We start from the raw sequence: 14,522 nt of genomic DNA, 5'->3' as shown, positions 1-14,522 counted from the left end.
AACGGACCACGTGGTCGATAATTGTACAAAATTGTTTTTTTAATAGAAAACCACTCTCAACTTAAGTTCACAACGTCAAGCTGTTTTGTTTTTTTACATGAATGCTGAAGAAAAGTCTCTTGACATTGGCTCTTCTCATAGTGTGCAAAATTCTGCTGGTCTCGTGTGAATGAAAGAAAATCTACAGCGGGTTTAATCCAAAACAAAAAGTGCTCTGCACGTGAAGACCCGCCGCAAACCAGCGTGTGTCACCGTCAGACTTCTAAAGCTTTTAAAGAGAAAGGAAAAATATTTCTGGGTCAATGCCAGTCCTGACCGCTGCAGGCGGATACACCATCTGTCCCACGTGGAGCAGGGAGCTGAACCTAGCGTCCTGACATTGTGCTTCTGTCTGTCTCCAAGGCAGTGATATCAGGTCTTCTTTTTATTCTTTATACAAACAGCAAAAAGAAAATGTTCACAAGAAACCTGCAGCAGATCCGTCCCCTTTGGTGTGTAAAACTAAAAGAAAAACCTCCCGTGTGGCGTTCAGGTTATTCAAAAGCTAATTTATTACACTTTCACAGAGTCTTATGTACAGAACGGCAGGAGGAAAGAGAAACCAGAAGAACCAGCTGAGAAATGACACAAAAGAATTAAACGAGCGACGACTTGACGGCTTCTGAAGGCAACTACTCCTTCCATTCATCAATGAAGTCAAAAAAAACACAGAAAGTTGAACCAGCACCTGGATTAACGTCTCAAGTTAAGACAGTTAATCTATTTTCGTGAGGACTGAAGACGCATTTTATCCCCAAATTAGACGACCGGCACGTCTCGACCGACTTCCCAAAAGGACGCACTTTATTTATTAATCCGGCCTTGAATTGTGGATTTAAAAAAATGACAAAGTTTAACGTGCGTTTGTCGTCCCGCGCGACGGAGCACGCCGAACAACGAGCGTGTTTGTAAAGCAACAAAGCATCTTGGTGTCCGAGTGCTGGCAGTGGAGTGTTTGAGCAATAAAGAAAAGATCTAGCACCAGTGAGTAGAAACTGCACAGCGACTTCGCTCCTGATCTTCCACTTTAACAATTTAGAAACAAGAAAAATATAATAAATATCAATATATATACTGATGGAGAATATAAGTTCATCAGATGGAGAATTTCAGAGACTTGATTGACGATTAGACAGAAAAATAAAACCGCCAACTTTTTTCATAATTCAATCATTTAAGTAATTTTTCTTGCAGAAATGCCTCAAATGTGTTCCTGCTTTTCTGTTTGTCATAATAAAGTCGTTTCTGGGGTTCGGCCTGACGAGACATTTAAAGACCAAACGATTAATGTAGAACTTGTGAGTTGCCGCTCTGATCATCAGGTCAGAGACCTCGTTAGACATCATGTGGATGTAATAAAGAGAAACCTTTGGTGGAGCTGAGCGTGGCAGAAACGTCACTGATTGGTGCTTCACACAGAGGAAGACTAAAGGAAATAATCCCACTGACTGTTTTTAAAAGAATACGCGAAATAAACGAACATTTGTATGTCGATTACTCGCCCGTGTTACTTTGTTTTACTCCCGACTCCACGTCTTGATGAGTTGAAGTAAATGGAACTATCAGAACATCTGTTTACAAACCGTCTCAAGCAGCAGTTTAATCACGACTTCACAAACGTCTTCACTAAACCTGTGGATACACTTCGTACTCTGTGCCAGCGTGAGACTGTTTGAGTGTTTCATATAGTAAAAGTTCAACTGCACGAGTTTGTAAAGAAATGTTTGGATAGTTCTAAAGGCGAGTTATTAAAATACAAACGCTCATTTTGGCCGCGAGGTATTCCTTTAACTAAAGTGAGCAATCTGAATGCAGATTAGTTTTGAGCTTGCTCTGCAGTTCCGTCGTTAATAAACTTGTTGGAACTAAAAGGACGCAAGAAACTGATGGAGCGCCGTCACATCTGCAGCGTCTGACGTGGAATAACAAGAAAACAATGAATCTGAGCTTCACGTTTGTATAAACTCCTCACTTTCCCCGAGTACTGAAATGACTCTGAAACATCTCTTCGATGTAGAAAAGTTCATCTTGATCGGATGTAACCTGCCCTTGAAAACATAATCCCTGCAGTGACCTTTTGATTTTCCTGTTTGGGGATCTGATGGAGTTTGAATTCAGTTTAAAGGCGAACCCGAGTCGGAGAGTTTCTGCTTGGTCGGCCTTTCTGTCGCGTCGTCTCCGCTCTCCTGCCGGTTTCCGTTCTCCACACAGCCGTCGCTGGTCTCGTCGTTACAGGGCGTGTACTCGATCGGATCGAGATCGGGATCTGGATCCAGCTCCAGCTCCGGCTGGGACTCCACGGCCGTCTCCCAGTCCTCCTCTTCCTCCTCTTCTTCCTCCTCCTCCCCCGCCGCCCCGTCTTTGTCCCTGCGAGCGCCCTGGCTCTGCAGGAGGCGCAGGCGGGCCATGGCCTGGTCGATGGTCAGCGTGGTGACCAGGTTGAAGTCGTGCATGCTGATCAGGTGCAGCAGGAAGTTGCGACAGAGGTTGTTTTTGACCATGTAGACGCCGTGGCGATCGGTAAACAGCAGGCAGGACTCGTTCATCTGGTTGTCCGCGATGAAGCTGGAGGGAGCGCAGAAGAGTGGACGTGGTGAGTGCAAAGTCTTTCAGATGCATCGTTTCACATGTTTACACGACAAGAACCAGTCTGGACTTTAGTCTCATCTTAAAAACCAACCAAACTGAACTTCTATACTTGGAGTCAGTCGATTCTAACTTCATGTGTAAATTAAATCAACACATTCTCAGTCAGCAAAATGTGATTAATCATCTTTGAGTTGGATTTATTTTGTTACTGTTGGTGAACAGAATAAGATCTGATGGTCATACACACCCGCGCTTCATGACGTGCAGGTTCCACAGCTTCATGATCTCCTTCTCGCCCTCGTTGACGTCGGTGAACTCCTCGATTTGCTGCAGTGAGAGAACAGAAGTCAGACTTTACACTTTAACAACTCGAATACACATGTAAAAAACTATAAACAAACAATAAGTTTTACTTTTGAAGAAGTCAAAGACATCAACTCCTCCATCTTTGTTTTTGTAAACATGCAAATTCCTCTTATTTTCACTTTAGACGGGATGCACGCTCGAGTTTCTAAAGTAACATTAAGCAACATACTCAACAAGTAAAGTAGACTTCATGTGTGAAACAAGTGAAATGCTCCTTTATTTGTTATTTCAGCTGTAAACGAACCTTTAACGTCTTCTCTCTGAGCCAGTCGGGGTCTCTCTCGTCCTCGCTGTCCACCTCCATCTCTTGCGGCCGCAGCGGCACGCAGCTGTCGCTGTGGAAGTAGAGGCGGTTGTGTCCGCTGATGATCGGCGGCTCCTGATCTCCGTCCTCCGGCTCCAGGAACTCCGACAGACTCGCCTTCGTCCTCTTGGGTCTGGAGAGAAACAACATAGTTTACAAAATGTAAAGAAACTAAATAAAGCAATTTCACGTTAAAAATCTGTTTTTCTCCAAACGCTTCCACGTGGACAACAGATGTCGCGGAGCGGCTGCGAGCAGAGTTGCTTGTTTCTGTGATAAGTTAAGATCCAGACGTTCAGGAGGTTTTTACCTGGAGCCGAATTATCCACAGAGGTTTCCTCCTCTGCAAAACAAACTAACACGACGAGTAAAACCGGTAAGAAAACTAAATAAAGCAATTTCACGTTAGAAATCGCTGTTTCTTCAATGCAGTTTGGCTGCAGCCAACGTTTCTTCAGCTTGTTTCTCTAACAACTTAAGATCCAGGCATCCGATGACTAAAATCATCGAGTTCAAAACAACCAAGATCTCAAGCGTGCGTTTAAAAATGTGCTCAACTGGATAAAGTGTCAATTTATGAAGCTTCTGGCAGACACCCACAATGCTGCTACGGACTTTATCTTGGTTAAAATGTCAGATTTCTGTAAGTCTGACAATTGTAAACATTTAGGATAATGTAAGTACACAACTCGTCGTTTTGGCAGATTTTAATGTGGAAATGTTACATATCTGTTAATAATGAGTGAAGTAATACCTGCAGACGACGACGTGCGTGACGGCCGTCCTCTTGACCGGCCCGTTCCTGCTGAAGGCGAAGCCCGGCTGGCTGTGGATGTCCTGAGGGTTTCCTGCATACGAGCCGTCGTAACACTCGTTGATGGAGACCTCGATCTTCGCTCCTTTAGGATGCGGCTGCCAACGGTCAGGAGACGTGTGAATAAAAAATACAACCGACAGCAGTGGGCTCGAGTAACAACGTTCACATTACTTATTTAAATCTTTTAAGGTTTAATTCTTTTGAAAAAATACTTTATCAATGTTAGTTGGATTTTATTTTTTTACTTATTTTGTGTATTCTATTTTATCTTATTTTATCCTTGTGTATTGAATTGTTATTTATTACTTTAAATTGCCTAATTTTACTTGAAAATATATTTAAGGTGGCGTATAAATCAAGTGTAATTATTATTTATTATTATTAATAATTAATTATTATTATTATTATTATTATTATTATTATTATTGTTATTACTATTATTATACTTCCAATAAAAATTATACTTTTGGAAACAAAAAAGGTGCAGCTTCAAACTCTACTGCTGTGTTTGGATATGTGACTGTCTCTATATTTATATACACAAGAGGGTCAAAAAATATATAGTTTATTATTGATCAATAAAGAAATATATATAAATAATTTATAATTTATTTTTTACTTTCTCAGGATATTTAGTTGTTTCTAGACGAGTGTCTCACCACGTAGTTGAAGATGAAGCGGGAGTGAGACAGTTTGAGGTGTTTGATGAGACTGTAGAGCTTCCTGCAGTTGAGCGTGCACCAGGGACAGTGGAGGTCGTCTCTGGCCTCCGTCTGCTGCCGCGTGTTGTGGTTGTACTGGAACTGGACAAACAGAGACGTGAGGGAAACAAGATCATCAGCTGGGCTTTAAGTCCACAAGTGATTTTTGTTGCTTTATCTGATTTCAGGGTGAATGCTAATAAATAACTCTCATAACTAATGTAGGGCACTCTGTGAGCATCCGGGGAGACTGACCTGGTAGAGGATGCGTAGCTTCTGTCGGGGCTCAGCGGAGATTAGTTCTCTTCTGGTTTGCACGTCAGCATTTATGGATTCTTTAACAGCTGCAGCACGGAGGAGAAACACCATCAGTCACTTTTAATAACGCACAGAATCAGTCCCTATAACATCTAACTCTCTCTGTCGCTCACCCAGAGTGTGTGTGGCTCTCAGGGAGCTGGGTCTGGGCTCCTGGTTGGTCTCAGAGTTGCGGGTGGCCAGAGGTTTAGCCACAGGTGCAGTGGAGCGATCGGAGGCGTCGCTGGTCCAGCGCAGGGTGAACTGCAGGGTGGGACCCTGAGAGAAACTCTCAAAGGGAGGCATACGCTACAAAACAAACAGCTGATTATTCACTGCGCTCGGAGCTCACATATTTATAAACATGAGCACGAAGCAGAAATAGTCGGACCGACACCTTCTGGTGTGTTGGTGTTACTTTCATACGGAGAACACGCTTCCTTATTTCGGGGGCAGGACGGCACTCACTAATCCAGATTTAAAATGAGTAAGTAGGAAGTAGGCTGTAAAAGACATAGCTAGCTATAAGGTTGGCTAGTTAGCGAGCTAACGCTACTCATAACGGCTCGGCGAGGAAGCTCTTCTGAGCGGAGCAGCGAGTCTGTTCCTTAACGTTGATTATTTTGTTCAAGCCATCTCAAAAACGTTAAACCTCCTCAAGTGAAAGTTTTAATCACTGGACCAAGGTTAAGGTTTTGGGGCAACATAATTAAATTTCATTAGACTTAGAGCACTGGAGGATTTAATGTGAGTTCATACTTTAAGGTTGTGTTATTGTTATTAATAGAGAGAAATAGATATAGATGGTGTCGTAGTGCGTTTGAGGTCAGATTACAATCTTTTATTTATTTATAGAGATACAAAATCTTTGCATGAGATAAAAACTGTTAGCTTCCTGTCGTCTGTATCTCATGGCTCATCGGTGAACGTAGACTCAGATCTCTCACTAAATAAGATGTGGAACATACAGGTTGAGAAACGATCCTGGAAAGTCTTTAAAAGATAGATTTTATTAATCAAATGCTGAAAGTTTCTTCCCTCAAATGATGCATCTAGTGAGGATTTAACTACCTGAATGTAAACACACACACACACACACACACACCTTTCCGTCCAGGATGGTCTCCCAGGTGGCCCTCTTCTTATTGACCGGACACTCCTCCATCTCTTGCATCGACACCTCGTACTCCCCGTCCAACAACTGCAGACGTCTACGCACAAGCAGCACAACAACCTTTTCACACTTCTTGATACACATTAGATTAGAAGAAACACTTTCTCCGGTGTGTCAAGGTGACAGTGTGTGTGTGTGTGTGTGTGTGTGCGTGTGTGTCTTTACCTGTTCTTATCAAAGACCGTCATCTGAGCCACAAATGTGGTTTCTCCCTCCTCCCTGAGAGAGGAGCTCCTCCTCTTCCTGTTTACCACTTCCTCTGTAAAGTCTGAGACCGACACATGACAACATGTAACTCTCCTCCACCACACAAGCTTCACACGGGTCTGAAGAACCTGATCTGTGTCCTCGTGAGCACAAAGAGCCAAACACCCGTGTGGTGGTGTCACATTCAAGACAAAAGACTTTAAAATAATTGTTTATTACAAGTTCTTGCAATCGTACTCGCCCAAAACCAAAACTTTAGTTTGAACAACAATTACTGATTTAATGTTAATTGGCTCCAGCTGATCACAAAGCTACAACAACGATCTTCAGACCCTCAATTTACAGAAGTTAAAATGTTATGTTATAATGTTATAAATGTTTAGCCAACTGGGAACCCAAAGTTCAGGCAGGAAGTCTGTGAACACTTCACCTTCCACCTTTTTTAGTTTTCTCCTCCAGATAACCTGTTGGAAGTGAGTCACCGTGTTCCCAGTGGGCTTCACCTGGTGAGCACGATCTTATTATCCTGCCCAGATGTCCAGAGTCTCTGCTCACCTCTGTTGTGGTGATTCTCTCCGTTGGCCAGGCCGTTGATCTGAGTCCGGGGGTATCCGGGCCTCGATACTCTGAAGAGCAGCGAGTAGGACTTCACCATGTGAGAGTTGCTGGGTTCAAACTCGCTGCTGGGAACCAGCAGGGAGGGGAAGGAGCCCGGCTTGGCTGAGACTCCAGCGCTTGTGTCTGGATTCAGAGGAACCTGCTTCTTCCCCGTGGGGACCTGCTTCACCGGGCAGCTCACATCCTGGACAGGAGGCACACACGTCAGATGGGATGTAAAGATGATGTAAAAGTAAGGAAACAGCAAGAGATGCAACACACACACACACGCACACACACACACACACACACACACACACGCACAGAGAGAGAGACACACAGAGAGACACACACACAGAGAGAGACACACACAGACACACAGAGACACACACCTTCCTCTTCTTGTGACAGACTTTGACCAGCAACACCTCCAGAGACACAGAGTTCTGCTCATTCTCACTGTCCTGAGATGACTTCCCTGAGAAGAAACAAAAGACTTCCTGTAAGTCAGAATCCTGAATCAGAGACGACAGAAAGAAAGAAGACGGAGAAACTCACCAGCTTTATGAAAGAAGCCAGTAAAGGTGAGCTGCAGATTAGAGGCCAAGCTGTTGAAAAAATACAGAAGCTTTAAAAAACTCTTTTACTTCTTACAGCTTCTCAGAGCTGATCCACATCGACACTATTGCAAACTATTTTGATCAATTAATCGTTGAAACAATTCCAATATTCTCTGATTGTAGCATCTCAAGTAGATTTCCTGCTTTACTTTGTCAAATATCGTCATGTAAATGAAATATTTTGGGGTATTTGGACTCACTGACAGTCATTTTGTCTCCATTGAAGCCGTATTTCTAAACGTTGTGCTGGTGCTATATGCAAATCTCATCGATACATAGAATGAGGATTTATAGGAAAATAATGACTGAAACAGATGCTGCTGATAAATTAAGGTTTTTCCAGATTTGGGAGATCTAGACCAAACGATTAATCTAGAAGAAAAAGAATCAGCAGATTCATGGATAATTAAAAGAATGTTAATCGCAGCTCTATTCAACAACGTGACACATTAAATCTCTGCAGTGTTTACCTGTGAGTCTCCTGTTCGCCTCTCATCTTCTCCACTTTGAACAGCAGATTGTCAACCTTGGAGCTTTTCCTGTACGTGCAGACACACAGCAGGGAGTTAGCAACAACAACACCAGCAAACACTGAGCCACAGGCGGAACAACAGATCACTGCACAGCGGAAGGATTTCACCGGCTAACATCACCGGCTATAACGGTGCCATTAATGCTCCCTTCCCCCCCCCGTATAAGCCCACTGTATGCTTCTCCTGGTCGCAGATACTTCACGTAACATATGTTGAGACTATGTACTGTATTCTTTGGAAGTTGTATTATCTCAAAAAATATACATTTGTACAAGAGCAAGGAAAAATGTACTTTGTGAAAGTAGATTTCTGACCCACGTTAAAAACATTAACGTTGGATCCTAAATAATAATAATAATAATAATAATAATAATAATAATAACAGCACTTGAGAATAAAAAGGGTTTTCAGTCTGGATTTAAAAGCTGCAATAGTTGCAGTTATTCCTAATAACAGGCAGTGCGTTCTAATGACTAAAAGAAGCTTCTTGTTTAGTTTTTCTAAATATTTTTAAATAGTATTTGATGTTTTCTGTTGGCAGGTGCTGAATATTCATGTTTATCTCTCAGACTGGAGCAGAAAGTAGTTTGATACAAAGTGGCAACGACGCAGAAACCTGCTTAAATCACATGAAGCAGCAGGTACGATGTTTAACACCAGCCGATTGTTAAACAGTTCGTGGAGACGGTTAACTTTTCTTTCTTTCTCCACAGAGTTCAAGTGTTGGCAGAAGATTCTCCATGTGGATTCAACAACAAGCCCTGCGAGGTCTGTGTCCGTCAGTTGAAGCACCGCGTGCCTGAACTGAGGTTTTCAATAGAAAGCATGCCCACATGGCTCAAATCTGCAGTGGGATTTTGCAGCGTATCATTAGCACACAGAGTTTCAGGAGCTCACGTAATTCCCACATCCGCCCAACTTCAACCTGAGCAGCAGGCTAATGAGCCGGAGTAACTGAAAACACCTGTAAGGCTTTGCAGAATACGAGACACCCGCCTTACATCTTTAGCTTGACAGACTTTAGCATGGAATCAAAATTGTGCAGCGACGAAGATGCAGCGTGAACCGGGCTCAACTTTTAAATCCAGCAACGCACTGCGTCCAACATTTCTCTGCAACGGAAAGCAATTTATTGTCTGCTCTCCAGGAGAAAATGATTGCTACCGGACATGCTGTCGGCTGGGGGCCTTTTACTTTAATTGGCTTATACATAAAACATCGAGACTTGAGATTTAGCACAGGTAGAGCTTTAGACTATGGATCCATTTTATAAAAAAAAAAAAAGCATTTTCATAGATGCAAGCCAATTTAGTTTACAGAGCATAAAAGAGTGAGAACACTACAACACTAAACCAGTTTGATTTTGTTTTGAACATTGATGAAACTTCTTCTCTTTAGTGTATGCATGTCAGTTATTCATGCTCGTGTGGCTCGTATTCATCATCACAAGCAGCGTTTCATGTGACTGAAGCGTGCAGTGGAAAGTGAAACTGAGCCGAGCTGCAGCAGACAGAACAACTCCGCTTCAAATCAGGAATAACACACGTTCTTCTAACGGCTGCCATTTTTAGTCCCCAAGCGAGCACTAAGCAGAAGTTACTGTTCCTCTAATAAAATGTACAAATAAGGACTGCAAAAACATCTACTAAATCATTTTAGTGGTTGTCGTAACAGAGATGGGCCGAGTGCTTCAGATATAGATAAGAATTATCAAGAATTACATTTATAAAATGTATTTTTATAACATTAAAACTAAATTAATGAAGGAAAATGTGTTATCTAATCTTTCACATCTGTGCTGTAATACAACAGGAAGTTTTACATATCATAGATTAGAATAAATTGATTTTCATTTAGTCGATCGACAGAAAGAAAGTCATTTTAATGCAAAATGTCAGAAAATGAGTTTTCAGCCTCAAATGTGGAGATTTCCTGCTTTTCTGTTTGATATCACATGAAGATGAATATCTTTGGACGGACAAAACAAGACATAAAAAGAAACTGATGAACATTTTTCACTCTTTAACAGACGAAATGATTAATCGAAAATAAAAATCTTTAATTGCAGCCCTACAGTTTAATGTTTAATGTTTAATACACAGTTATGTTTTGTAGCGACATTAATAAAACAAGCATAAACAAACACGTGCTAGCTTGTGTTTAATAGCAGCACAGCGGGTGTCAATGAAAGTTATGTGTCAAAGTTTTAGAACCAATCCCAAGAAGAAAACTATTTCAATACTTTCTGACAATTAATACATTTCTGTAAGAAGCGACACAAACAGCTTTACGAGAGCACCGAATACAAACTGCACAAAACTGACAAATACTAATGAACAATATTCAGCGTGGCGTGACTCGAGCAGCAGCTGATAAACGCTGGTTACTCGTCACCATTTGACACTATTATGCAGCTCAAGTGTTTTTAAACACAACACGTAACCTGCAGTCCTTTAAACTGAACATCCACGTGATGACACCAGACAATGCCATGTTCCAACCCTCCTCTGAACCACAAGCAGCCCCGTGTGCATCAGAAGGATCTTGTGCAGCGTCTGTATGCAAAGCAGCCCAACTGAAAACCTCTCTGCCCCCACCTACAGCAGCCGACACGTCTGGTAACTTTCTCTCATGATAACGTTTGACCTGCTTTTTAATAGACAAACTATCTCACAGCAAGGTTTAACATTAAGTTATGAAACATAAAACAGAAAGAAACAAAGCCGCAAGCAAGCTGACCCAAAACACAACTGATCTGTTGAGCTTCAACTTTTCCACGAACACTTTTGTGAGGAAAATTGGATTTTCTGCAAACAGCTTGTGAAGATTTTTTTTTACCTTTTGACGTTATTCCTTGAGTTTCTGTGGGACATATAGGTGAGTGTCCTGTGCAAGAATATAGGCTGAAATATAACAGATACAAAACAAGTGTTACGATTGTTCGTCAACATGCCAAGAGGTACAAAAGGTTTCCCATTATCTCAGAAGGTCAAAGTTATCATGTGACTATTCTCAAGGAAAGGCAACACTCACAGCGATCAAGTTCCTGGTGCGGAGGAACCTGTAGATTTGGGTTGGTTCTGCAAATACATAACATTAAATCATCAGCACATTACTTTATATATTGTTCAGCCTTTTATATGATTATTTGGTCAAGACAAATGAAAAAAAGTGCTGAAACAATCATTCATTCAATGAATAAAAACATAATAAATGTATCATATCATTAATTGTAATTTTTTTTTTTTAAATACCAAATATTTCAGCTTTTATTGTCGACTGTTCATCAGACAATAAGATCGTTTGCCGGCAGGTAACTTTTGGCATTATATAAATTACATAGGCTAATTGATTAAGAATTAATTGATCTAATAACCAAAGAAATATCCTTTTGTGCAGCAATGTTTGGGAGACCGTTAAACACATGGCTACATAGCAGCAACAGATTAAAATAATGACACAGCGTGCTTTTATTTTATCTTATGAGCTCACATTGATTTAATTATGAAAACAACCTGCAGCTACAAGTTATGTGACAAAAAGAAAGAAAGTGGCAGCACTGCTTCATGGGATATTACCAGTGGTGGGATGAAACTACCTAAGTACTGTACTTAAGTACAGATTTGAGGTACTTGTACTTTACTCGAGTATTTTCATTTTATGAAACTGTATACTTCTATTCCAGGACAAACTGTACTTTATACTTCACCATGTCAGCTTTAGTGATTTTGAATGTTTCTGATAAACTGAAGGATTAGGTGTTTTTTCTAAGCAGTAGTAGTTAAATTAGTCAAAACCTTAAACAACTAAAACATCTTATATAATTGTAAAACACTGACAGGGAACATTTTACACCACAATAAATACTTTTTAGTACATTTAGCTGATACAACTTATATATTTGTTTTGATTGCAGGACTTGTACTTGCAGTGGAGTATTTTTACTGCTGTATTTGGTACTTTTACTTACGCAAAAGGATCTGAAAACTTCTTCCACCACTGGAAATTAAAGTAAATGGAGAGTGGCCATAGTTAAAATCACGATAGTTTGGGTATGGAGTAAAAGTATCTGCTCCTCCAGCATTCACGCGGCTTCCTGTAAAGCTTCTCGTGATCTTATATTAAACTCCAACACTGATATCTTTAAATAAACAACTTGATAACAGCAGCAACTCACTCTCGAAGGCCTGCAGGAACAACTCGTGGTCGGCTTGAATGAGTTGCATGTTGGGCTTCTTGGCTACAGCCATCGTAGAGGAGGAGGAGGAGGAGGAGGAGGACGACTGGTGGCATGACCCGTTGGCTTTTCCACCAGAACCAAAGCCCACAAGGTGGTTTCCACCTGAGGAGCTATGCTTCTGTGGAGCCATTTCCAAAAAAAAAAGAAACTATCCCACCACCAGGTGTGAACTGATGTTTAAAAAAAAAAAGAAAGAAAGAAAATAAACTCGGGTCCTCTTCCTTTGTCAAAACAAAAGAGCAGCGTTTGCAGTAAAACAGCCGCTTAGGCGAAACACTCCATTTTAAAAAGAGGATTAATGAAGTTTAAGTATTTCCTATTTGACAGCTACAATCTAATGTTTCCGTTTAAGTACCGGTAAAACAGTTACAGAGGTCGGCGAACAGGCTTGAAATGCGCCAAACAAGAAATCAGCCTCTGGAGAGCTAACCGGCTAACTTCCTTAGCCAGTTAGCAACAACCCCGGGCTAACTGGTTAGCATTGTCCGGTACTCTGACTTCACTAATCGAGAACTCGGAAGCTGCTGCCAGACGACAACTGATTAAACACAGAAATGGCACACGTTTTCAGGGTTTTCGATGCCATAATTTCACCAAAATTCGCATTAAATCTCGCCTAGCGCCCGTTTGCAAGTTCGGTTAGCGGTAACTGGAAAGCAACACAAAATAACATAAGAGGTTATCCGGCTAGTGTTTTCAAAATAAACTTTATTTCAAATGTAACATTATTGAACATAAGTTTCGCTTGGTTTTTTGTGTAACATAAATGCCAATATAGAAATCATAAATACATCTCAATGGAAACACTTACTACAATCAACACATGTTATCTAAAAAGGTCCTCTTGATCAATTAAATGGTTTTATTTTGAAGGCAAACTCATGATTTCCGTTTTCTTTGCTTCGTCGACTTGTAAAATGTAGGGTGAAGCCGTGTTGAAAGATCCCGCCTTCTAACAGCTCTAACCAATCACGGTGCTTGTTTGTGAAATCCTGAGCTCTCATTGGTGAGAATATTAGCCGGTCTGAGGCCCATTTGCCGCCTGCAGCATGGCGAGCCAAGTCTAAATAAGGGCATAAAGAAAACTTTATTAAAATGTAATAGATATACCTTGCTGACTCAAGTAAAGTCATAATGCTGTCAATGAAATAAAAAGTTTTAAATAAGAGAAGGATAAGTTGCGTTTAATATGATTTCCCTTCGATTTGTCCTTTTGTTTTTAAAAGACAAATCATTAAAACTACAGTCCTTTTGATTAATTCACCATTCAAAAACAATTACAATTGGAAGAGTGTATAACTACTGAATGATTGGTTTCAATGTATAGTCTTGAAAATCAAGAAATATCAAATTTCATTCTAATATTCAGCAATTAATTATCATATCTAATGATAAAAACTCAAACTGTTGAAATTACAAATGAGTACAAGAGTTAATGAATGTGTACTTAATTTCATTTTTATATATAAATATTCCTCATTGATTTATCACAACTATTCAATTACCACATCAAACACCCTTTGTTATAAAATAAAATAAAGAAAACTAATCTAAAAATTATAACAATAAAAAAGGACAAAGCACACAAAAGTTTACATTTCTTGTTCAAATTTATAAAGAAAATGAATATGAACTGTGGTTATTATAGAGATTTCATTACATGGTAATCACCTCTCCTGATGTGGTTCAGGATTAGCACAGAGCTGCCTGCACATCACTAAACCACTGACCCCAAAACATAATGAGGACTAAAATAGCTCATGAGCAAACACTTGAACTTGCACACCAGTGATATATTTCCTCTGTGTTACTCAGCCCCAACAATAACTAACCAGTCAGAGTCCATGAGTGGGATTAAACGACTGAAAGCCATGAATCACTGACAGTATGTCTCAGTTCAGTTTATATTTTTCATGTTGAAATGTCAGTTTGAAGAAGCTTCAAGTGTATATTATTGTACAGACGTTGAGTTAACCAAAGCCTTCATAGTTTTCTGATGTGCTGTGTTGTATATGTCAAATATATGTATTTATTACCA

At 40.5% G+C, this 14,522-nt stretch overlaps 1 protein-coding gene across 1 annotated transcript; it reads right to left on the bottom strand.

The window, feature by feature from the left end:
• Positions 1 to 18: 18 nt before the first annotated feature.
• On the bottom strand, positions 19 to 13,118 carry LOC115012408 (polycomb protein suz12-A-like). Its single transcript, XM_029438016.1, has 16 exons — positions 12,422 to 13,118; positions 11,278 to 11,324; positions 11,083 to 11,147; positions 8,182 to 8,250; positions 7,650 to 7,699; positions 7,484 to 7,569; positions 7,050 to 7,296; positions 6,453 to 6,555; positions 6,219 to 6,324; positions 5,248 to 5,422; positions 5,072 to 5,160; positions 4,775 to 4,918; positions 4,053 to 4,210; positions 3,239 to 3,431; positions 2,876 to 2,955; positions 19 to 2,604 (listed from the first exon to the last, which is right to left on the bottom strand). The coding sequence occupies exons 1-16, from the start codon at positions 12,612 to 12,614 to the stop codon at positions 2,154 to 2,156; spliced, it is 2,256 nt and encodes a 751-aa protein (XP_029293876.1). The 5' UTR covers positions 12,615 to 13,118; the 3' UTR covers positions 19 to 2,153.
• Positions 13,119 to 14,522: the final 1,404 nt, after the last annotated feature.

The sequence above is a fragment of the Cottoperca gobio genome, chromosome 8, assembly GCF_900634415.1.
Source record: "Cottoperca gobio chromosome 8, fCotGob3.1, whole genome shotgun sequence".
Taxonomy (NCBI): Eukaryota; Metazoa; Chordata; class Actinopteri; order Perciformes; family Bovichtidae; genus Cottoperca; species Cottoperca gobio.
Note: the sequence above shows the minus strand (reverse complement) of the source record. Positions and strands in the feature narration are given on the sequence as shown.